The 26,814-nt window shown below is 39.8% G+C and overlaps 1 protein-coding gene across 2 annotated transcripts in view; it reads right to left on the reverse strand.

Moving 5' to 3' along the window:
• Window positions 1–19,339: 19,339 nt before the first annotated feature.
• Window positions 19,340–26,814, reverse strand: part of LOC112246418 (centrosome-associated protein CEP250-like) — an 86,967-nt gene continuing 79,492 nt past the window's right edge. For both annotated transcript variants that reach the window (XM_042327195.1, XM_024414730.2), the window contains exons 19-21: window positions 23,062–23,233; window positions 22,834–22,919; window positions 19,340–20,052 (exon numbers count right to left, since the gene is read on the reverse strand). In XM_042327195.1, the coding sequence (XP_042183129.1) occupies window positions 19,993–20,052; window positions 22,834–22,919; window positions 23,062–23,233 (318 nt within the window). In that variant the 3' untranslated portion in view covers window positions 19,340–19,992. The remainder of the gene's footprint in view (window positions 20,053–22,833; window positions 22,920–23,061; window positions 23,234–26,814) is intronic.

The following is a 26,814-nucleotide window of genomic DNA, read 5'->3' on the forward strand; positions in this document are numbered from 1 at the left end:
TATTTGTCGTACCACCGATGGCATTACGCGTACCCCAGTTTGGGGATACCTGCTCTACAGGAATGATGGAGTCCATCCAAATCATCTTGCTCCTGGACTCTGTCCATGCATTTCAAGGCTGCGTTGAGACAATGACTTATCAATGACCCAAGCTCAGTTAATACCTACCATTGTGTTGCTGTCTTGTCATAATGCAGCTTCAAATGTACATTATCCCAGGGGCGTTGGCAGACACAATGTAAGTAACTTAATTTATGTCCCCCTAACAGCCCTGAATACCTCTGTTGATCCTACAGTTATTGTATGCAGTAATCATGTGCCTATGAACCAGAGATACACTTTTAGCACTGAGTTAGTGTGCCCTAGTAGGAAGTCCACTGTGTGCAGCTCTCCCTGCACTATCATCTCCAATATAAATAACATGAGCAAGTCTACTTCTGATAAGCTTCCCAGTAAAGCATTACAAACAATCAAGCATTCCAGAAAAGTGCAAAAAACAGCCCACATTAACATATGTTGCCTTTGAAATGGAGTCAATAACTTGCTAGTAACAGATGACATTCATATTTTGACTATCTCTGAAACTCACTTAGATAATACCTTTGATGATACAGTGTCCGCAAACTCTGATGTTGGCGAGTACACAAATGTACCACACCTGAGGTTATGATATCTACCAAAAAGAGAGAAATACCAATGGGCGTGGTGTTGCAGTCTATATTCAGAGCCACATTCCTGTAAAGCTTAGAGAGGATTTCATGTACTGTTGAAGTAATAATCTGTATAACATAAAGGCCATTCTTGTGGGAAGCTGCTATAGACCACCAAGTGCTGACAGTCAGTATCTGAATAATATGTGCTAAATTACTTGATAATGTACAGTGCCTTGCGAAAGTATTCGGCCCCCTTGAACTTTGCGACCTTTTGCCACATTTCAGGCTTCTAACATAAAGATATAAAACTGTATTTTTTTGTGAAGAATCAACAACAAGTGGGACACAATCAAGAAGTGGAACGACATTTATTGGATATTTCAAACTTTTTTAACAAATCAAAAACTGAAAAATTGGGCGTGCAAAATTATTCAGCCCCTTTACTTTCAGTGCAGCAAACTCTCTCCAGAAGTTCAGTGAGGATCTCTGAATGATCCAATGTTGACCTAAATGACTAATGATGATAAATACAATCCACCTGTGTGTAATCAAGTCTCCGTATAAATGCACCTGCACTGTGATAGTCTCAGAGGTCCGTTAAAAGCGCAGAGAGCATCATGAAGAACAAGGAACACACCAGGCAGGTCCGAGATACTGTTGTGAAGAAGTTTAAAGCCGGATTTGGATACAAAAAGATTTCCCAAGCTTTAAACATCCCAAGGAGAACTGTGCAAGCGATAATATTGAAATGGAAGGAGTATCAGACCAATGCAAATCTACCAAGACCTGGCCGTCCCTCTAAAATTTCAGCTCATACAAGGAGAAGACTGATCAGAGATGCAGCCAAGAGGCCCATGATCACTCTGGATGAACTGCAGAGATCTACAGCTGAGGTGGGAGACTCTGTCCATAGGACAACAATCAGTCGTATATTGCACAAATCTGGCCTTTATGGAAAAGTGGCAAGAAGAAAGCCATTTCTTAAAGATATCCATAAAAAGTGTCGTTTAAAGTTTGCCACAAGCCACCTGGGAGACACACCAAACATGTGGAAGAAGGTGCTCTGGTCAGATGAAACCAAAATTGAACTTTTTGGCAACAATGCAAAACGTTATGTTTGGCGTAAAAGCAACACAGCTCATCACCCTGAACACACCATCCCCACTGTCAAACATGGTGGTGGCAGCATCATGGTTTGGGCCTGCTTTTCTTCAGCAGGGACAGGGAAGATGGTTAAAATTGATGGGAAGATGGATGGAGCCAAATACAGGACAATTCTGGAAGAAAACCTGATGGAGTCTGCAAAAGACCTGAGACTGGGACGGAGATTTGTCTTCCAACAAGACAATGATCCAAAACATAAAGCAAAATCTACAATGGAATGGTTCAAAAATAAACATATCCAGGTGTTAGAATGGTCAAGTCAAAGTCCAGACCTGAATCCAATCGAGAATCTGTGGAAAGAACTGAAAACTGCTGTTCACAAATGTTCTCCATCCAACCTCACTGAGCTCGAGCTGTTTTGCAAGGAGGAATGGGAAAAAACTTCAGTCTCTCGATGTGCAAAACTGATAGAGACATACCCCAAGCGACTTACAGCTGTAATCGCAGCAAAAGGTGGCGCTACAAAGTATTAACTTAAGGGGGCTGAATAATTTTGCACGCCCAATTTTTCAGTTTTTGATTTGTTAAAAAAGTTTGAAATATCCAATAAATGTCGTTCCACTTTATGATTGTGTCCCACTTGTTGTTGATTCTTCACAAAAAAATACAGTTTTATATCTTTATGTTTGAAGCCTGAAATGTGGCAAAAGGTCGCAAAGTTCAAGGGGGCCGAATACTTTCGCAAGGCACTGTATGTGATATCAACAGAGAGGTATATTTTCTGGGTGATTTCAATATTGACTGGGTTTCATCAAGCTCAAGAAAAAGCTTCAAACTGTAACCAGTGCCTGCAACCTGTGTCATGACTGTCCTGTGAGGATCCAAATAGGTCAAATCAGCTTTGCAATAAATAACTTAAACTAGACCCACTCTCACCCGCAGAGGGGGGAGGGGGGAACTGGTGGGGGTTAACACCTCACATCCTGTTGTAAAATCAAGGGCAGAACATTCAACATCTCCCTCTTCAATATTCACAAGAGGAATGTGCCTTCGCATTAAGAAGACTTTTCCTGACAAAACTCTAACACATTCAAAAGCAACTACTGGAACAACATTTCTAACATAGAACGTGGGGAATGGGCAGAGGTGACCTAAAAGAATGTGATGTCATTAAAAATGTTATAAAGGAAATACTGTAACTTGGAAAGTGTACATACTACATGTACGAAGTTTCCATCCTCTACGTTGTGCATGCTATATGAAAAATTATGAAAGTGTTTTCATAATTGCCCCCTTTGAACGAACTGTATAAAATGATAGGTTAAGAATTAACATATCAGACCAGAGAGACGTAGAGCTACAGCTCACGTTTAAAGTGGTTTGAACTCTGAATCTCAACCACAGGTAGAGAAGATAAAGTCACCTCCTGGACAATCACTGGTTAGCTGTGCTAAGTAAAGTATCTAGAAAAGTGAATTGAAGTGGAACCATTCAACTACTCTTTTGAAACCATTGTATTCCGTTACTCTCATCACCCCACTGGGAACCATCGACATGACTGGCTAGCCTATCTTCAAAGAAGCTTCAGGAGCGAATGGAAGTAGAATAAACTTTAGCTCTGTTCAAGACTACACAGCAAGTCACCGGATACTGGACGACTGCAGAGGAGAACAACAGTAGAATACGGGAAAGGCCTAACCCCTTTCCAAGGCGGCAAGGTTCCGAAAGAGATACACGCGAACCAAGGCATTTTTATGTAAATACATTCATGATTTCTTACTCCACGTGAGCTGCGGTTCGTGTGCAAAGTATAAGTGAGAGTAGTTTCTAAATTTACCAACGTTAAGTGTCTGTCCCTTGCTCTCTCTCATGACCTCTCCTATCCTGTATTACTATTTAGTTAGCTGGTAAATAAATAATTAAACCAATTTGTGTAGAACTGAATCTTAAGTAAGGCTCGGGTTTTGCAGATGCAAGGTTATGTCTGTTGAGAATGATGATATGATACGAGGTTATGATTAATAAGTTGACTTTTTATGGATGTGATAGGTAAAGACCTTTGAGTTTAATTCTGGAGATGGTAACGCTTTAAACAATCACTCTCGTGGTGCCCCAATCAGAATGAGTTAATTGTTACATTATTAATTTAAATAGGTTAACAATTACACATAGTTAGTTGATTAGATACTATAACAGTCATCAGATTAAATTAACTTAAGGATCCGCCCCTTTTTAAAATGTTCAACTAAAATGACATCCCCACGTAGCTCAGGCCCTGAAGCAAGGATATGCATATTCTTGGTACCATTTGAAAGGAAACAATTTGAAATTTGTGGAAATGTGAAAGGAATGTAGGAGAATATAACACAGTAGATCTGGTAGAAGATAATACAAAGAAAAAACCAACCATTCCTTTGTATTTTTTTGTACCATCATCTTTGAAAGGCAAGAGAAAGGCCATAATGTATTATTCCAGCCCAGGTGCAATTAAGATTTTGGCCACTAGATGGCATCAGTGTATGTGCAAGGTTTTAGACTAATCCAATGAACCATTGCATTTCTGTTTAAAATGTTGTATCAAGACTGCTCAAATGTGCCTAATTTGTTTATTAATAACTTTTCATGTCCAAAATTGTGCACTCTCCTCAAACAATAACCCAGTATTCTTTCACTGGAATAGCTACTGTAAACTGGACAGTGCATTTAGATTAACAAGAATTTAAGCTTTCTGACAATATCAGATATGTCTATGTCCTGGGAAATGTTCTTGTTACTTAGGCTAATGCGATTAGCATTAGGTTGTATGTTAGCTCAACCGTCCTGTGGAAGGGACACTGATCCCAAAGAAGTTGAAGGTAAAGTCACGATCAGTCAACCTACCAGGGCAGTTACAGCACACGAATTAAATCCTCAACATGTATTGATCAAATCTTTACTAATGCTGCAAAAATTTGCTTTAAAGCAGTATCCAAATCCATAGGATGTAGTGATCACAATATAGTAGCCATATCTAGGAAAACCAAAGTTCAACAAACTGGTCCTAATATAGTGTATGAGGTCACACAATAAGTTTTGTAGTGATTGTTATGTTAATGATTTAAAGAGTATTTACTGGTCTGTAATGAGGAGCAACCAGACACTGCACTACACACATTTATGAAATTGCTTATTCCCGTTACTAATAAGCATGCACCCACTAAGAAAATGACTGTAAAAACTGTTAAATCCCATTGGGTTGATGTTATGAAAAATGTTATGGTTGAGAGGGATGAGGCAAAAGGTATGGTAAGTAAGTCTGGCAGCACAACCAATTGGCAAATGTGCTGCAAATTGAGAATTCATGTAACTATTTTTTAATTTTTTAAATTTATTTCACCTTTATTTAACCAGGTAGGCTAGTTGAGAACAAGTTCTAATTTGCAACTGCGACCTGGCCAAGATAAAGCATAGCAGTGTGAACAGACAACACAGAGTTACACATGGAGTAAACAATTAACAAGTCAATAACACAGTAGAAAAAAAGGGGAGTATATATACATTGTGTGCAAAAGGCATGAAGAGGTAGGCTAATAATTAGAATTTTGCAGATTAACACTGGAGTGATAAATGATCAGATGGTCATGTACAGGTAGAGATATTGGTGTGCAAAAGAGCAGAAAAGTAAATCAATAAAAACAGTATGGGGATGAGGTAGGTAAAAATGGGTGGGCTATTTACCAATAGACTATGTACAGCTGCAGCGATCGGTTAGCTGCTCAGATAGCAGATGTTTGAAGTTGGTGAGGGAGATGAAAGTCTCCAACTTCAGCGATTTTTGCAATTCGTTCCAGTCACAGGCAGCAGAGAACTGGAACGAAAGGCGGCCAAATGAGGTGTTGGCTTTAGGGATGATCAGTGAGATACACCTGCTGGAGCGCGTGCTACGGATGGGTGCTGCCATCGTGACCAGTGAACTGAGATAAGGCGGAGCTTTACCTAGCATGGACTTGTAGATGACCTGGAGCCAGTGGGTCTGGCGATGAATATGGAGCGAGGGCCAGCCGACTAGAGCATACAAGTGGTGGGTGGTATAAGGTGCTTTAGTGACAAAGTGGATGGCACTGTGATAAACTGCATCCAGTTTGCTGAGTAGAGTGTTGGAAGCAATTTTGTAGATGACATCGCCGAAGTCGAGGATCGGTAGGATAGTCAGTTTTACTAGGGTAAGTTTGGCGGCGTGAGTGAAGGAGGCTTTCTTGCGGAATAGAAAGCCGACTCTTGATTTGATTTTCGATTGGAGATGTTTGATATGAGTCTGGAAGGAGAGTTTACAGTCTAGCCAGACACTTAGGTACTTATAGATGTCCACATATTCAAGGTCGGAACCATCCAGGGTGGTGATGCTGGTCAGGCAGAGAACGGTTGAAAAGCATGCATTTGGGTTTTACTAGCGTTTAAGAGCAGTTGGAGGCCACGGAAGGAGTGTTGTATGGCATTGAAGCTCGTTTGGAGGTTAGATAGCACAGTGTCCAAGGATGGGCCGGAAGTATATAGAATGGTGTCGTCTGCGTAGAGGTGGATCAGGGAATCGCCCGCAGCAAGAGCAACATCATTGATATATACAGAGAAAAGAGTCGGCCCGAGGATTGAACCCTGTGGCACCCCCATAGAGACTGCCAGAGGACCGGACAGCATGCCCTCCGATTTGACACACTGAACTCTGTCTGCAAAGTAATTGGTGAACCAGGCAAGGCAGTCATTCGACAAACCGAGGCTACTGAATCTGCCGATAAGAATATGGTGATTGACAGAGTCGAAAGCCTTGGCAAGGTCGATGAAGACGGCTGCACAGTACTGTCTTTTATCGATGGCGGTTATGATATCGTTTAGTACCTTGAGCGTGGCAGAGGTGCGCCCGTGACCGGCTCGGAAACCAGATTGCACAGCGGAGAAGGTACGGTGGGATTTGAGATGGTCAGTGACATGTTTCTTGACTTGGCTTTCGAAGACCTTAGATAGGCAGGGCAGGATGGATATAGGTCTGTAACAGTTTGGGTCCAGGGTGTCTCCCCCTTTGAAGAGGGGGATGACTGCGGCAGCTTTCCAATCCTTGGGGATCTCACTAAATTAAATTTAAAAAAGAACAAACTATACAATGAAACAAAGATACATTTTTTATAAAGAATGACAGTAAAAAGCTTTGGAGCACCTTAACTCTTAGAACTAACTATCCGGGAGAATTGTCATCAACTGACACTAATTAGCATAATGCAACAGACAAAAAATATTACTAGAAAATATTGATATTCATGAAATCACAAGTGAAATATATTGAAACACAGCTTAGACTTTTGTTAATCATCTTTTCATCTCAGATTTTGAAATTATGCTTTACAGCCAAAGCAAGAGAAGCATTTGTGTAAGTTTATCGATAGCCTAGCATAGCATAATGTACAGCTAGCAGCAGGCAACTTGGTCACGAAAATCAGAGAAGCAATCAAATTAAATCGTTTACCTTTGATGAGCTTCGGATGTTTTCACTCACGAGACTCCCAGTTAGACAGCAAATGTTCCTTTTGTTCCATAAAGATGATTTTTGTAGCCGAAATACCTCAGTTCGTTCTTCACGTTTGGCTGAGAAATCGACCGGAAATTGCGGTCACGACAATGCCGAAAAATATTCCAAGTTAGATCCATAATATCGACAGAAACATGGCAAACGTTTTTTTATAATCAATCCTCAAGGTGTTTTTCAAATATCTATTCGACAATACACTGCTCAAAAAAATAAAGGGAACACTTAAACAACACAATGTAACCAAGTCAATCACACGTCTGTGAAATCAAACTGTCCACTTAGGAAGCAACACTAATTGACAATAAATTTCACATGCTGTTGTGCAAATGGAATAGACAACAGGTGGAAATTATAGGCATTTAGCAAGACACCCCCAATAAAGGAGTGGTTCTGCAGGTGGCAACCACAGACCACTTCTCAGTTCCTATGCTTCCTGGCTGATGTATTGGTCACTTTTGAATGCTGGCGGTGCTTTCACCTAGTGGTAGCATGAGACGGAGTCTACAACCCACGCAAGTGGCTCAGGTAGTGCAGCTCATCCAGGATGGCACATCAATGCGAGCTGTGGCAAGAAGGTTTGCTGTGTCTGTCAGCGTAGTGTCCAGAGCATGGAGGCGCTACCAGGAGACAGGCAAGTACATCAGGAGATGTGGAGGAGGCCGTAGGAGGGCAACAACCCAGCAGCAGGACCGCTACCTCCGCCTTTGTGCAAGGAGGAGCAGGAGGAGCACTGCCAGAGCCCTGCAAAATGACCTACAGCAGGCCACAAATGTGCATGTGTCTGCTCAAACGGTCAGAAACTGACTCCATGAGGGTGGTATGAGGGCCCGACGTCCACAGGTGGGGGTTGTGCTTACAGCCCAACACCGTGCAGGACGTTTGGCATTTGCCAGAGAACACCAAGATTGGCAAATTCGCCACTGGCGCCCTATGCTCTTCACAGATGAAAGCAGGTTCACACTGAGCACGTGACAGATGGGACAGAGTCTGGAGACACCGTGGAGAACGTTCTGCTGCCTGCAACATCCTCCAGCATGACCGGTTTGGCGGTGGGTCAGTCATGGTGTGGGGTGGCCTTTCTTTGGGGGGCCACACAGCCCTCCATGTGCTCGCCAGAGGTAGCCTGACTGCCATTAGGTACCGAGATGAGATCCTCAGACCCCTTGTGAGACCATATGCTGGTGCGGTTGGCCCTGGGTTCCTCCTAATGCAAGACAATGCTAGACCTTTTGACTGGAGTGTGTCAGCAGTTCCTGCAAGAGGAAGGCATTGATGCTATGGACTGGCCCGCCCGTTCCCCAGACCTGAATCCAATTGAGCACATCTGGGACATCATGTCTCACTCCATCCACCAACGCCACGTTGCACCACAGACTGTCCAGGAGTTGGCGGATGCTTTAGTCCAGGTCTGGGAGGAGATCCCTCAGGAGACCATCCGCCCCCTCATCAGGAGCATGCCCAGGCGTTGTAGGGAGGTCATACAGGCACGTGGAGGCCATACACACTACTGAGCCTCATTTGGACTTGTTTTAAGGACATTACATCAAAGTTGGATCAGCCTGTAGTGTGGTTTTCCACTTTAATTTTGAGTGTCACTCCAAATCCAGACCTTCATGGGTTGATACATTTGATTTCCATTGATCATTTTTGTGTGATTTTGTTGTCAGCACATTCAACTATGTAAAGAAAAAAGTATTTAATAAGAATATTTCATTCATTCAGATCTAGGATGTGTTATTTTAGTGTTCCCTTTATTTTTTTGAGCAGTGTATATCAACCGGGACAGTTGGCTTCTTAGTAAGAAAGAGAGAAACAATGGCCACATTTGTCTATTACGCACAAATCACTCTGAGAGCCACCAGCTGACCACTGACGCAATGTTGTCGTTCACGCTCATTTTTCAAAATAAAAGCCTGAAACTATTTCTTGTGACACTAGACACATTAGGGAAGCCATAGAAAAAGGAATCTGGTTGATATCTCATTCACTGCTCAATAGGGACGCATAGGAACAGTTTTGGAAACTTTAGAGTGTTTTCTATCCTAAGCTGTCAATTATATGCACATTCTAGCATCTTGTCCTGACAAAATAGCCCGTTTACTTCGGGAACGTTATTTTTCCAAAAATGAAAATAGTGCCTCCTAGTTCCAAGAGGTTAAATGACATTTCGGGCAAAAAGGCAAACAGCTCCATCATTCATTGAAATAGATGGTTAATTCATAACAAAACCCACTGATATTGCCAACTACTTTAATGATTTTTTTCATTGCTAATCTTGCCAAATTTAGGCAATGACATGCCAGCAACAAATGCTGACACAAGTACATCTGACCAAATTAAGAAAGACAAGCATTTTCATTTTGAATTCTGTAAGGTGAGTGTGAAGAGGTGAAATAATTATTGTTGTTTATCAACAATGACAAGCCACCGGGGTCTGACAACTTGGATGGAAAATTACTGAGGATAATAGCAGACGATATTGCCACTCCTATTTGTCATATCTTCAACTTAAGCCTACTTGCAGGTATTTGCCCTCAGGCCTGGAGGGAATCAAAAGTAATTCCGCAACCTATGAATAGTAAAGACCTCTTCAATGGCTCAAATAGCAGACCAATCAGGCTGTTACCAACCCTTAGTAAACCTTTGAGAAAAATGGTTTGACCAGATATAATGCTATTTTACAGTAAACAAATTGACAACAGACTTTCAGCATGCTTATAGGGAAGGACATTCAACAAGCACAGCACTTACACAAATGACTGATGATTGACTGAGAGAAATTGATGATACAAAGTTTGGGAGGGGGCTGTTAGACTTCAGTGCGGCTTTTGACATTATTGATCATAGTCTGCTGCTCGAAAAAAACATATGTGTTATAGCTTTACACCCCATGCTGTATTGTAGATAAATAGTTACTTGTCTAACACAACACAGAGGGTGTTCTTTAATGGAAGCCTCGCCAACATAATCCAGGTAGAATCAGGAATTCCACAGGGCAGCTGTCTAGACCCCTTTCTTTTTTTCAATCTTTACTAACGACATGCCACTGGCTTTGAGTAAAGACAGTGTGTCTATGTATGCGGATGAGTCAACACTATAAATGTCAGCTACTACAGCGACTGAAATGACTGCAACCACTTATAGAAGAGCCCAAAATATTTCAAAACTAAAAGCACTGTATTTGAGACAAATCATTCTCTAAACCCTAAACCTTAACTAAATCTTGTAATGAATAATGTGGAAATTGAGCAAGTTGAGGTGACTAAACTGCTTGGAGTCAAACTAGTAGCTAAGATAGGGAATAATCTGTCCATAATAAAGCCCTGCTCTGCCTTCTTAACAACACTATCAACAAGGAAGGTCCTACAGGTCCTAGTTTTGTCGCACCTGGACTACTGTTCAGTTGTGTGGTCAGGTGCCACAAAAAGGGATTTAGGAATATTACGATTGGCGCAGAACAGATCAGCACGGCTGGCCCTTAAAACTACACGGGGAGATAACATTACTGATAAGCATGTCAATCTCTCATGGCTCAAAGTTGAGGAGAAATTGACTTCATCACTACTTGTTTTTGTAAGAAGTGTTGACAAGCGCAGACACCCATGCATACCCCACAAGAAATGCCACCATAGGTCTCTTCACAATCCCCAAATACAGAATAGACTATGGGAGTCCCACAGTACTACATGTAACTCTATTCCACATCAAGTAACTGATGCAAGCAGTAGAATCAGATTTTTTTAAATGATCAAATACACCTTATGAAACAGCAGAGACTGTGAAGAGTGTCGTGGAAATTTCCTCTATTTACCTAATCATGGGAGCAAACCACACACACGTCAGAGTTAGTTATAAAAGTCCATCTTTAATTATATGAGCTCTTATCACAATCCTGTGACTCTCAGATAAATTCAGTGTCTCCCCAGTGAATTCTCTGAGAGTTCCCTTACAATGCAACTGAGTTCCTTTAATAGCAAAGACACACATAGTCAGACAGCATAGACATAACTCATCGTTCAGCTTTGTCTCCTTTCCCAAACCCCAGAATCATAAACCAATCCTCCATATTAACAGGCATATATCAAATTGTCATTTATATACAACCCACTCTAAATACAAACTCCTGGACAAACTCACGGATAGGAGAGTGACCCTACAGGTCAACAAAGAGGGAGCATAGAATGATTCCACCCTCCTTTCCCCCCCATGAGAAAAGTAGGGAGTAAAAGATATGTTTACACATGATGACACTTTGACCTCTCCCCTCTCAGCGGCCCAGGCAACTTAGTTTTGACATAGAACAGATAACTGCAACCTCACATCAGAATTACACAAAAATACCATTCTGATGGGAAGTAACTTGCACACATTTGATGAATATTAAACATCTTACAAATGTTACCAACAAATTCTGATCCTTCCACGACATTCCCCCTCTCAAGGGACTAAGTCCCTTTTGAAGAATCAGAATATTAATTACATACTCAATATTTTAAAATTCAAATCCCCTTAATGTCAAATACCTTAGCTTATAGGTAAACTTTCTCCCTTCTGAAATTAAGATTACAACCTTTATTCTACAAGACAACCTTGCACATGTTTAATAACACAGAATAATCCATTTGAGGAAAAATAAAAACATAACATAAATGCTCTTTAAATTACATGAGAAACAGTGTCTAAACACAGGCCTCCTCACAACATATAGAACAGACATCCCTCTAAGTCCTCATGCTCAGAAATATACTCAGGAATAGAGAATAGGGCAGTGAAATCATTCATATTCCAAATCATAAGTAACAACCCAACTATTTATCCAACATTCCTCAGTGATTCAAATGGATCATTATCACTTAAAGTAAAAACGTCAATTTAACACACATCAATATTAGCAGATTTACATACAGTATAATTATCCCATAATTCTACTATTAACTTTTTTTAATCATGATTTTAATACAGATCAGTATCTCAATTTATTCTTAATCTAAATTACTACAATTTACATGGTGTAGACCTCTTCAATCAATCTGATACCACAAAAGTATAAACAATTTTAATGGCACAGTTTGATTAAACCCCCCTTACACAGGCACGGCATCTTCTGGCATCTTCAGATAGCTTTACAGTTCAAAATGGACAGCCCATGATAATGTCCCAATTTCAATGTCTCATCTTTACCACTCATGTCTTGTCCATTCGTCAACCAATATACCAGCATCACAAGAAAATGTTAGAACAGATCTTTCTCCATGATCACTCCAAGTGGACTCATCACAGTATGACAGAACCATGAAAGAAAAGCAGTTGATAGCTTAGATCTGATACTGTACACCAATTTCTGGCTTGGTTCTTTTCTCTCGGTAGAAGTGGTTTGGAAAGCCTCCTTCAATGCCTTTGTCTCTTTTCTTCAGCCAGGTAGAGGGGGTTTTGAGGTACACACACCATTCGGTCCAAATGATCTCTTCCATGCATTAAGATACCGTCTGTCACTTTTCATGATGACCTCGAAAGAACAGATCAGAACAACAGTTTAGTTCAGTTCATTAACTACATGATAAATGATTACTTTTACCAATTATTCTTAACACACATATCTAAACATATTTCACAGAGAATATCAAAACATTCTATTGAAACTATTCTTTCAAATTGGTTTTATACTCCCCATCTCACTGTCAACTCCATCGTAGAGCCAAGGATCAAGAAATTAGACCTATATCTCTCGGGAATAGAACAAAAAACACAACAATACAAAACACTCATTCACATATCGCTTAAATTGTATAACTTTAATTCAAACCCTCAAAAAACTGAATCCTCCCCCATGTTTTACACACATCTCTCCGTATGAGAGTAATGTAAAACAAAACTTCAGCTAACCTAATCAAATTAAAATCACTAAACTGAAAAAAAAAACTACAAAGAAAAATTATTTAACCCTATGGTCATAGGAAAATAGACTTAAAGCAGCATACCCTTAGTTAAAAGCAATGCCCTACATTGGTCCAAATTACACATATGGATAAGAAACATATTTACCAATTACAAAAATTATTTTGAAAGCAGTATTACAAATGACCATAATTTCATTATCCAAATGGCTTTCCAATGCGGGTGATCAAACCACAACGGAAAGTCATCAGAAGGTCATAGGTCATACAAACCCTCCAAAGCAGTGTTTTGCACTATATGAAACAATTTGCAAACAATAATCAACTAGTTCCAAACATTTTCGTATTTCCATGTTCCCAGAACATTCCTTTATCAAAATAATTTGCGTGTGTAATGAAAAGTCAGAAAATAAAATAAAAGTGCCCCTATAATACCTTTGCACTACAACAAAAAACTTCCCGGCTGTTACGGTTTTCTAGGTGTGAAGGAGAGTCGGACCAAAATGCAGCGTGTAGATTGCGATCCATGTTTAATAACGAACGTAAAACACGAATCAATAACGAAACAGCCTATACTTGTGTAACCTAACACATAGACAGGAACAAGGACACTAAGGACAATCACCCACGACAAACTCAAAGAATATGGCTGCCTAAATATGGTTCCCAATCAGAGACAACGATAAACACCTGCCTCTGATTGAGAACCACTCCAGACAGCCATAGACTTTGCTAGATAACCCCACTAGCTACAATCCCAATACATATACACCAAAACCCCAAGACAAAACACACCACAATACAAAAACCCCATGCCACACCCTGGCCTGACCCAATACATGAAGATAAACACAAAATACTTAGACCAGGGCGTGACACCGGCCCCCTCCAATGTGGTAGTTTATGGCCTCCCTTCACTCACTCTCCCCAAGAGTATCTTCCCTGGACACATTCCAGAGAGAGAGACATCCATTTTCCCGGAGAAAACACAATAACACTTAGTATTCATTACACTACATGTCTCAGAAACTCAAACTCAAACGTGAAACTATAAACCAAACCTAATGATAATTCCACGGTACCTCAAATCATTAATCATAAGTTTTAATCAAATCAATGTATATGTATGATACAATGTTTAATTAAGTTAAATCAACTCCCTAAAAAAAACTCTTAATCAGCAACCTAATAATTTCAATCTGTCGATATAAATGTCGATATAAATTTAGTAAAAACCAATCCTGATTTTTTAAAACAAATCTAAAATCCTTCAAAAGTCGGTGCTGTCTCATCATCGTAAAAATACAAATAAACTTATTCCCCCCCCCCACTGATATCCACAAAGGTCAATACTGTTCAGCACATCCATTAATGATCTTCCTTTATTCTGTACAGGGTCTGAAATTCCAATGTATGCAGATGATACATTGATAAATTCATGCAAATAACAGACTACACAAGAACTCACTATTATAGCACATCCATAATTAAAATCTATGATACTCCCCCACTTAGCATACTAGTTTAGTCTTTGGCCCAATCTTGCTTTTCAACATTCATACCCATTCAGTATTCTGTCAACAGGTTGGCGTACTATTCAATCCAGCAACCCTCTTTAATGACCTGACATTGTTCCATATAATGGAAACATACTATAACGTTAGACTTTCCTGCTCAAATTAACTGGTGTTACTTAAACAATCAAACCAAGAATAAATAACCATCAGAAGCTATCCTTACGATGTTTTATGATTCAGACATCCAGTCTCCCAATTCTCATAGCCTAATACAGTAAATATAAACGCCACAAATCTATGATGCCCACCTAGCGAATCAGCTGCTAGAAATACAGAAAAAAAATGTACCTGAACAACGGTCAAAACAATTAGAGTAAGGTTATTGTATATTCAAACTAATAACGCAAATGTACGTTATTCTACAACAATCTACCTGCCTCCAGCAACTTTCCCTGACAATTAGTAGCCAACATAACAACTAACTCTCTTCCATACTTTCAACTAAACTTTCCTACCTCTTTTTCCCCCAGTGGGCAAAAATATAACCCCTCTCATTTCAACGTTTTTCCCTTACCTCTATCGTAAGATTTAAAACCCAACTTTATAACTTCCTCTTCTGCTCTCCACACTTATGAAATGTATCCTATCTCTTTAAAAATAACACACGCAGCGCTAGAATTATAACACGCGTCAGTCAATCTATAAGAATGAAAAACATTTCGGTAACCACTTTCCATTGCCATTCTCTCCCCGCTATTATTCAGAATGTCTTTAATTTAGGTAACTGTCTTCTCTATTGACACAGTAATTTAAATACGACCCAATTCTCAATACATTGTTCCAGCAGACCATTTAGTGAATAGACATCGTCTTGCATCAGAATTCGCTTCGTTATTATTTTAAATTGAATTAGCCTATCAATTTAACCTAAACAATCTATTGAAAACGTTCAATTGATCTCTTATACAAACACTAGCGACCATAACTTTCCAGGCAAACATTCAAATAGATTATTTACAATCAAAAACTCTGAATTCAGCCAGCGCCATGACCGGGAATGCAATTCGGGCCTCCCGCGTGGCAGGCGAGAATTCTACCACTGAACCACCAATGCTATTGCGAATAACTAAAATTACTCCGCATATAAACCCCATTTACAAAGTAAAATCAAAACACGTCATTATCGGTAATTCCCAGAAGAATAATAGCCCAATTTTAATAGTACAAACGTTACTCCAGCTACGATTCTCAAATTCCAGCCATGATTCTCAAATTCCAAATTACACATAATAGCAATCAAAGAATAAAATCGACAATAATGACTAGGAAGCAGATATTGCGCCTTTTAATTAAAAGTAGATTATGTTTACTTATGCAACGCATTTCAATTACTTTACTACATCACCTTAATCACGCAATGATAATTAGTTTGATGGAAAACCTTAGGCTTTGTACAACATTATAAATTACATCGAGCATCCCTCGAATTCTCTTTAAGTTTATGGAAAACAGGTTATGCAATAAATCCCGCAACTTCTCTCATACTGGGAAGAAAAATTATAACATGTTCAGACCTTAAGGGCAGTTTAATTTAACGTGTTTCACCCAGACGGAGATAATCCAATATGCGTTCTATAGTTACATCGTTAGGGTAAAATAACCAAAAGTGGACACACTCTAATCAGTTTCTAGAGCTCAATTTCCCAGATGTTGTAGATTATTTTAATCGTGCTTAAAAACTTAATCTTTATCAAATTAACCATTTAAGATATCAACTCAAAACCTACGTACGTCTACGAATGGGTGGTTTAAATTGTATCTAATCATTCTCCGCATTACTTTATACACACATACCATTTATCATAATTTCAAATAATTCACAGAATCCATATAAAACTTTAAAAATCTTAGGTACTCACACAGAACTTTCAAGATCATCCACACAGGATTGTTCAGATTTTCACATAGAACTTTTTCGACGTCCACACAGGGCATCGAAAGGTTTTCCCACACAGAGTCAACCCAACCCGCTCACACAGAACGGTCCGACTCACACAGAGTCAACCCTACCCCGCTCACACAGAACGGTTCGACTCACACAGAGTAACCCAGGGCATACCTAGCTAGCATATTTAAAATAATTGGAATTCACCACATCTGAGGGTCACTTAGACAAATCACACAGATACACAGAATGAGGTCCTTCTTCCAATAGGGCTTCACCAAGTGCCGTGTTTCACCTAGAACACACAGACCCCCTGGCCCATCACCCCGACAGACCTCACCAAATACCCACTGTGATCAATTCAGTGTCAGGAGGGCTCTTGGTCACTGGCAACCGGACAGCGCAGAGTATCTTTTGAGTCCACTAAACCCCCAGATTACTCTCCTCTGACTCGGCCCTGCTTACGCCGCCAAGGTGCCTTCCTTATAAAGGAATTCACGCTCAGAGTATACGTAACAGGCATAATTAAAAAACTCGACTTCAAATCTGTGTGTGGTTCGCTCACCTTTTTCTTTAAAAAAAAAAACTCAGTTCGAGATGTGGAATCCACTCGGCTCGCTTCCTCTTAGATCAAAGGTTGGTCCATCTGCTTCGTTCCCGAAGTGTGGTTCTCCCTGAGATCCCAAGTTTAGGGGATCCCTCGTGCACGATTTATTTACCTAGATCATAGGAACGGTCACCGAGTGAAGATTCACATCCCCTCCTCCGCCAAATGTCGTGGAAATTTCCTCTATTTACCAAATCATGGGAGCAAACCACACACACGTCAGAGTTAGTTATAAAAGTCCATCTTTAATTATATGAGCTCTTATCACAATCCTGTGACTCTCAGATAAATTCAGTGTCTCCCCAGTGAATTCTCTGAGAGTTCCCTTACAATGCAACTGAGTTCCTTTAATAGCAAAGACACACATAGTCAGACAGCATAGACATAACTCATCGTTCAGCTTTGTCTCCTTTCCCAAACCCCAGAATCATAAACCAATCCTCCATATCAACAGGCATATATCAAATTGTCATTTATATACAACCCACTCTAAATACAAACTCCTGGACAAACTCACGGATAGGAGAGTGACCCTACAGGTCAACAAAGAGGGAGCATAGGATGATTCCACCCTCCTTTCCCCCCCATGAGAAAAGTAGGGAGTAAAAGATATGTTTACACATGATGACACTTTGACCTCTCCCCTCTCAGCGGCCCAGGCAACTTAGTTTTGACATAGAACAGATAACTGCAACCTCACATCAGAATTACACAAAAATACCATTCTGATGGGAAGTAACTTGCACACATTTGATGAATATTAAACATCTTACAAATGTTACCAACAAATTCTGATCCTTCCACGACAAGAGACACACACAAAGGTACAGACACACACATACGCACACAAGCGCTAGCACACACATGTACATTGTAATATTGTTGTATGATGGTGTTATACATTTTGCATTGTGGATATGTAGTGGCGTAATGATGTTATATACAACAATATACTGTTTTATCTGTTGCTCCAGACATAGAAAAAACTGCCTTTGCACCCCATGTATGGAATAACAAGTTCCTTGCATCTAGTTACATTAATGACTCTCGGGCAGTTCAAAAGATGGATTGAGGACATCTTTGTTGAGGAATGTGATTGTTTTTCTTAAGTGTGTATTTTTGTATTCTCTTGTATTTTGTCAAATGTGTGAAATTGTAAAATGCAGGGCTGCCTTATGAAAGACACCTGTCCTTTTTGTCAGTGGGACTCCCTGTTGAAATAAAGGTAACATCAAATATAATCCAGTAAAAAAAAATCACAGCATTTTTAATAAAGTTGTTAGCGGCACATTATTGTGGTCTCAAACCAGTGAGCATAAAGTACATTCTTCAAGAATATGAGCACTCTGGAATTATTTACACAATGAAAGTCATAATTGCTGCAGTTATTAAAACCATAAATGCTGTGAATGACACCTCCTCACCGGGACCAATTTCCTCTTCTCTCTGCATACATCTGAGAATCAGGATGAACCAACATCACCCATGGTGAGTCAAAAAATGTGCCAAATTCATATGATGGGACAGTTACGTTTCAATTTCCATAGCGTCGCTGTAAAGTTTAAACAAAGGATATTTCAGATTTACTCTGCCAGCTAGATGCTGGCGTAGAAACAGTGGGGTAGTGGTAAAAAATTTGCTGATCCCAGGTTGCAGTGAAAAAAGCTATGCTCCCTATACGTTCAATACATTTTTCTGTAAAAGGTGGATAAACGCTCACTTAAAATGAAGGTGAGTAAATTACGTTTACTCCACAACACTGTAGAATAGATTATTAATAATGTATGTCTACACAATCTTCCAATGGGACGATCGTACCACTAAACGACACCACCGTTGCTTGTTTTCAAGTAGTTTACAGAACTATAGTTTAATAGTGGATCCCAAATCAATTGTGGGGAAGGGATGCGAGGCCTCATTTTCCCATCATATTGAGAAAAACAAACGCCATAAGGAGAGTGAGTGAGAGAATGCCAATGAATGCTCTGACTGCTGCGAGAGGGAAACCTTGTGGTCTGGTGTTACCATGGCCACTGGGAGAAAGAGGATGGAAACAGAAAAATGGTTTTATTACATTTATTTAGACACACTTTGACATTCAAATAAAAAACATTTTATTAATAATATGGAACACTAAAATACAGGACACAAGTGTATTAAAATACATTGAAAAAATCATAGCCATGCATTTTTACATGACCAGTATTTAGATTTGAGTGTGTTCTTACATAGGGAATTTGGTTTTGTCTTAATTAAACAGTTCACATCACTGTCCGGGTGTGGTGAAGTGGACTAGGAGGAGAGAAACACATTGTGCATTGAGCCCTGTAAGAGCTTTTTATTAGTTAGCACAACTGTGCAATATTTTGGTCTGTGTAATAATACATACATAAATAAATAGTTAATCACAATACTTGCAACCTCACCACATCAATGCTCTAAAAATCTACCAATGGTACACTCTACAGATCACAGACAAGCCAAGCACTGCAGTAGTCTGGGTACCAGTCTCTTTAGCTATTCCACTCCCTGTACTCTATGTCATTTGCCAAAGATGAAGATTGGCAATGACAAGGAGTGGCAAGGAGTGGAATGTTTCTAAAGAGACCTGTACTCAGACTAGCACTGTTGCACACGATTGGCAAACACCACACAAACACATACACACACACACATTGAAGAATGAGCAACAAAAAAAATAGATCAGATCTTCTTCTAGTCCATGGGCTCAAACAGCTTCATTCTCTCTTGGACAGAAAGACCCTCCTTCAGACTCTGACAGACAAAGAGACAACACAGATGGGAAAAAAAGGAAGAAATGAGGCACAAGATCAGTGTTTTGTATTTAGTTATTGCAGTGTTATCAAATTGGGATTTAGTGAAAGTTACAGTGGCTTGTGAAAGTATTCACCCCCTTGGCATTTTTCCTATTTTGTTGCCTTACAACCTGGAATTAAAATGCCATTTTGGGGGGTTTGTAATCATTTGATTTACACAACATGCCTACTACTTTGAAGAGGCAAAATATTTTGTATAGTGAAACAAACAAGAAATAAGACAAAAAAATTGAAAACTTGAGCGTGCATAACTCTTCATCCCCCCAAAGTCAATACTTTGTAAAGCCACCTTTTGCAGCATTTACAGCTGCAAGTCTCTTGGGGTATGTCTCTATAAGCTTGGCACATCTAGCCACTGGGATTTTTGCCCATTCTTGAACTTCTCTAGGGTAGGGGGCAGCATTTGGAATTTTGGATGAAAAGCGTGCCCAAATTAAACTGCTCTTCTACTCAGGTCCAGAATATAGGATATTCATATAATTAGTAGATTTGGATAGAAAACACTCTAAAGTTTCCAAAACTGTTAAAATAATGTCTGTGAGTATAACAGAACTGAGAAAAAAACATTCAGGAAGTAGGATTTTTTTGTCTGTTGTAGTTTTCTATTCAATGCCATTACAGTATCCATTGACTTAGGACTCAAATTGCAGTTCCTATGCCTTCCACTATGTCAAAAGACTTTAGAAATTGTTTTGGGCTTGTATTCTAAAAAATGAGGGAGTAAGAGCAGTCAATGAGTGGACCCTGCCGTGTCACAGAGCTTTTTATGCGCACGACCGAGAGAGTACCTTTCTTGTTTACCTTTTACATTGACAACGTTATTGTCCGGTTGAAATATTATCGATTATTTAGGCTAAAAACAACCTGAGGATTGAATATAAACATCGTTTGACATGTTTCTATGAACTCTATGGATACAATTTGGATGTTTTTGTCTGCCTGTTGTGACTGCGTTTGAGCCTGTGGATTACTGAAGAAAACACGTGAACAAAACAGAGGTTTTCGGATATAAAGAGAGACTTTATCGAACAAAAGGAACATTTATTGAATAAATGAATGTCTTCTGAGTGCAACCATATGAAGATCATCAAAGGTAAGGGATTAAGTTTATCTCTATTTCTGACTTGTGTAACTCTTCTACTTGGCTGGTTACTGTTTGTAATGATTTGTCTGCTGGGCTATGTTCTCAAATAATTGTAAGGTATGCTTTCGCCGTGAAGCATTTTTGAAATCTAACAACGTGGTTGGATTCACAAGAAGTTAATCTTTAAATCTATGTAAAATAGTTGTATCTTTTCTGAATTTTTATATTGAGTATTTCTGTATTTGAATTTGGCGCTCTGAAATCTCACTGGATGTTGGCATACCCTAGAGAGGTTAAGGCAAAACTGCTCCAGCTCCTTCAAGTTGGATGGGTTCCACTGGTACACAGCAATCTTTAAGTCATACCACAGATTCTCAATTGGATTGAGGTCTGGGCTTTAAATAGGCCAATCCAAGACATTTAAATGTTTCCCCTTAAACCACTCGAGTGTTGCTTTATCATTATGCTTAGGGTCATTGTCCTGCTGGAAGGTGAACCTTCGTCCCAGTCTCAAATCACTGGAAGACAAACAGGTTTCCCTCAAGAATGTCCCTGTATTTAGCGCCATCCATCATTCCTTCAATTCTGACCAGTTTCCCAGTCCCTGCTGATGAAAAACATTCCCACAGTATAATGCTGCCACCACCATGCTTCAATGTGGGGATGGTTTTCTCAGGGTGATGAGAGGTGTTGGGTTTGCGCCAGACATAGCATTTTTCTTGATGGCCAAAAAGCTACATTTTAGTCTCATCTGACCAGAGTACCTTCTTCCATATGTTTGGGGAGTCTCCCACATGCCTTTTGGCAAACATTAAACGTGTTTGGTTATTTTTTTCTTTAATCAATGGCTTCTGTCTGGCCACTCTTCCGTAAAGCCCAGCTCTGTTGAGTGTACGGCTTAAAGTGGTCCTATGGACAGATACTCCAATCTCCGCTGTGGAGCTTTGCAGCTCCTTCAGGGTTATCTTTGGTCTCTTTGTTGCCTCTCTGATTTTAGTGCCCTCCTTGCCTGGTCCGTGAGTTTTGGTGGGCGGCCCTCTCTTGGCAGGTTTGTTGTGGTGCCATATTCTTTCAATTTTTTAATAATGGATTTAATGGTGCACCGTGGGTTGTTAAAAGTTTCAGATATTATTTTATAACCCAACCCTGATCTGTACTTCTCCACAACTTTGTCCCTGACCTGTGTGGAGAGCTTCTTGGTTTTCATGGTGCCACTTGCTTGGTGGTGCCCCTTGCTTAGTGGTGTTCCAGACTCTGGGGATTTTCAGAACAGAACAGGTGTATATACTGGTGTATATACTGAGATCATGTGACACTTAGATTGCACACAGGTGGACTTTATTTAACTAATTATGTGACTTCTGACGGTAATTGTTTGCACCAGATCTAATTTAGGAGCTTCATAGCAAAGGGGGTGAATACATATGCACGCACCACTTTTGAATTTATTTATTTTTTGAATTTTTTGAAACAAGTATTTTTTTTCCATTTCACCAATTTGGACTATGTTCAGTATGTCCATTACATGAAATTAAAATCCATTTAAATTACAGGTTGTAATGCAAAAAAATAGGAAACTTGCCAAGGGGGATGAATACTTTTGCAAGGCACTGTACCTCGCCCCTGACCTCTCACCTTTGACCTGACCCCTCTGATTTGCCTGGTGAGTGTCGACCTCTCCTTCTTCAGGAACTCAGGGTTGCTTGTCAACTTCACTATGTCTACAGTGTATGCATAGAGAGAAGTCCTAAGTCACTATACATGCCAGTAGGATTATTCTTCCGTGTGCATGCAGGTGTGCACATATGAGTGTGAAGAGGTTGCACTGTGTGGGGTGGGGGTGTTTGTGTGTGCATGTCTTACCGTAAGCCTGAGCAGAATTGGAGCCGTCGCCGCCCCTGCCCTCATCCCTGGGAGACCCTGTTGCAGTCTGGAGCTCCTCTCGCAGTTTGGGAATGTCACATTGGACCTTGGACCGGCTGAAGCTCAGCTCAGCATACAGGGCTTTGAGCTTGTCTTTGGCGTATGCCTTATCCTGCATACACATATTGGGAAGATTGAAGTTTTGCCAGATTTCCTTTGACGGTCTATTGACAAAAAAATCTGGTGAATTCGAGTGGATACACATGGTTTCAGAACCCCCATGGAACGGGGAGCCAAACATTTATTTTAGACTCCTTAAAACTAGAGATGTGCACTGTTAGTTGAATATACAAATCGAGTGAATATCAGTCTTTGCGCAAAATAAAATTACAGGCCTATTTCAACACTGAAAAGTATTTTTTCTGAATTACATTAAAATATCCATGTGACATTGTTACATACAAGTACATACATTGACATTTGAAATTATTAATTTAATAAAACATTTACTTTTCAATGTAGTTTTTGTGACATGCACTTTGTCCCACAACAAAGGGTCTCAATGTGTAACAAGTGTAGAGAGAGTTCACGAATGCAATGCAAGGTGGAATGAAATCATGGAATTTAAAGCTAAAAGAAATGAGAAGGTGTATGCTACAACGAGCAACCAACAGGGGAGGTGGGACCACATTTTGCCTATCTAGCTATAGCTGGCCAGCTTGGCTACTCCATTCAAGACAGGCACTGTTACAGTGTCTTCGGAAAGCATTCAGACCCCTTGACTTTTTCCACATTTTGTTACGTTACAGACTTATTCTAAAATTGTTTAAAGTATTTTTTCTCTCTCATCAATCTACACACAATACCGCATAATGACAAAGCAACAAAAAAAAAACAATGACAAAGCAAAAAGCATTTCTGCACATTTCTTAAAAATATCAAATATTACATTTACATACAGGGGGGAGGAGTATTTGATCCCCTGCTGATTTTGTACGTTTGCCCACTGACAAAGAAATTATCAGCCTATAATTTTAATGGTAGGTTTATTTGAACAGTGAGAGACAGAATAACAACAACAAAAATCCAGAAAAACGCATGTCAAAAATGTTATGGCTCTACCACGGCATACAGTCATTACTATATTAAAGAATTTAAACAATGAGAAATATGGAACAATATATAATGACATGTTAATTCTATAAAGCAGCCAGTGTAATCATCTGCCAGAGAGTAGCCCCAATAGGCCCGAGCCCCAAGTAATACATTTGGGCCAGATAACTCACCGGAATCGGACCGAACTACATTCCCACATCCTAGCCATAAGTAATACTGCCGAAGGCAGCCAAGAATCGGACCACATGACGTTGGCCGAGTCTGACTCTCAGCCGTGTGTCATTTTGGGTGCATAAGCATGAGGGAGTGGACTAGAGGTCGACCGATTATGATTTTTCAATGCCGATACCGATTATTGGAAGACCAAAAAGGCAGATACCGATTAATCGGTCGATTTTTAAATATTTTTTCTTTGTAATAATGACAATTACAACAATACTGAATGAACACTTATTTTAACTTAATATAATACATCAATAAAATCAATTTAGCCTCAAATAAATCATGAAACATGTTGAATTTGGTTTAAATAATGCAAAAACAAAGTGTTGGAGAAGAAAGTAAAAGTGCAACGAAGAGCTGCTGGCAAAACACAAAGAAAGTGCTGCTTGAATGAATGTTTGCCTGCTTCTGCCTACCACCGCTCAGTCAGATACTTAGATACTCGTATGCTCAGTCAGATTATATGCAACGCAGGACACGCTAGATAATATCTAGTAATATCATCAACCATGTGTAGTTAACTAGTGATTATGATTGATTGATTGTTTTAATAAGATAAGTTTAATGCTAGCTAGCAACTTACCTTGGCTTACTGCATTCGCGTAACAGGCAGTCTCCTTGTGGAGTGCAACGAGAGAGGCAGGTCGTTATAGCGTTGGACTAGTTAACTGTAAGGTTGCAAGATTGCATCCCCTGAGCTGACAAGGTGAAAATCTGTCGTTCTGCCCCTGAACAAGGCAGTTAACCCACCTTCCTAGGCCGTCATTGGAAATAAGAATGTGTTCTTAACTGACTTGCCTAGTTAAATAAAGATTAAATAAATAAATAAATTGGACAAATCGGTGCCCAAAAATACAGATTTCCGGCCATTCTGCTTAATCGGTTGACCTCTAGAGTGGACACACCTTGCAGTTATGGAGCGTAACAGCATTGTGAGACAGAAACCCACAAGGGACACTGAAAGATAAAACATCAAGACAACAAGAGTAATGACACAACCACCTCATTCTTCTCTCAGCAGATTCTCAAGACACAATACAAAATTCCCCTGCAAAGGGCTACTATTGACAAGAATGATCTGTCAATGGGCTAGGGGAGGTTAACAGATAGTATTGTGATGAGATGAGATAGGGAGTTTTGATTGTGCAGGGTTGTGCTTAGACAGTAAATGTATTGTTGTGTATGAGAGCGATTGAGGTGCCATGCCGCCTCAATCTCCCATACAAACCAATTCATACAGTGTAAGAACTGCCTTCCAAAGACTTTTCACACCTTCTTTAGCCCCCCAGCCCATTCACTTTGTTGTTTCTTCTCAAAAGCAGCTCCCAATGTCCCCTCATTGTCCCTAAATAATACTCTAGCCGGTCCCATTCGGTTGATGCATTTACCAACAAAGTTCTGTTCTCATCTCTCCCTTTCACAAAAAGTGTAAAATGCTAACACCACAACTCGTCTGCAGGAGGACCAAATGTGGTGGTTAAAATCTCTTGGAACTCTGGGGGCGGTATTTTATTTTTGGATAAAAAACATTCCCGTTTTAAACAGGATATTTTGTCACGACAAGATGCTCGATTATGCATATAATTGACAGCATTGGATAGAAAACACTCTGACGTTTCCAAAACTGCAAAGATATTGTCTGTGAGTGCAACAGAACTGATGTTACAGGCGAAACCCAGATAAAAATCCAATCAGGAAGTGCCCCATATTTTGAAAGCGCTGCATGCCAATGACTCCTTATATGGCTGTGAATGGGCTACGAATGAGCTTACGTTTTCTACGTATTCCCCAAGGTGTCTACAGCATTGTGACGTCTTTTTACGCATTTATGTTGAAGAATAGCCGTAAGGGACCACATTGAGCAAGTGGTCACATGATGGCTCCTGCAGAAAATCTTGCGTAAAGTACAGAAGTAACCATTATTCCAATCGCTTCTAATGAGAAACCAATTGTCCCGGTGGATATATTATCGAATAGATATGTGAAAAACACCTTGAGGATTGATTCTAAACAACGTTTGCCATGTTTCTGTCGATATTATGGAGCTAAATTTTGAAAAAAAGTTTGGCGTTGTAGTGACCGCATTTTCCGGTCGATTTCTCAACCAAACGTGAAGAACAAACGGGAGCTATTTCGCCTACAAAAATAATATTTTTGGGAAAAAAAGGAACATTTGCTATCTAACTGGGAGTCTCCTGAGTGAAAACATCCGGAGTTCTTCAAAGGTAAATTATTTAATTTGATTGCTTTTCTTATTTTCGTGAAAATGTTGCCTGCTGCTAGCAGGGCATAATGCTATGCTAGGATAAACTTACACAAATGCTTGTCTAGCATTGGCTGTAAAAGCATATTTTGAAAATCTGAGATGAGTTTGATTAAAAAAAGGCTAAGCTGTGTCTCAATATATTTCATTTG

Source organism: Oncorhynchus tshawytscha, linkage group LG09 (genome assembly GCF_018296145.1).
Source record: "Oncorhynchus tshawytscha isolate Ot180627B linkage group LG09, Otsh_v2.0, whole genome shotgun sequence".
Classification (NCBI taxonomy): domain Eukaryota; kingdom Metazoa; phylum Chordata; class Actinopteri; order Salmoniformes; family Salmonidae; genus Oncorhynchus; species Oncorhynchus tshawytscha.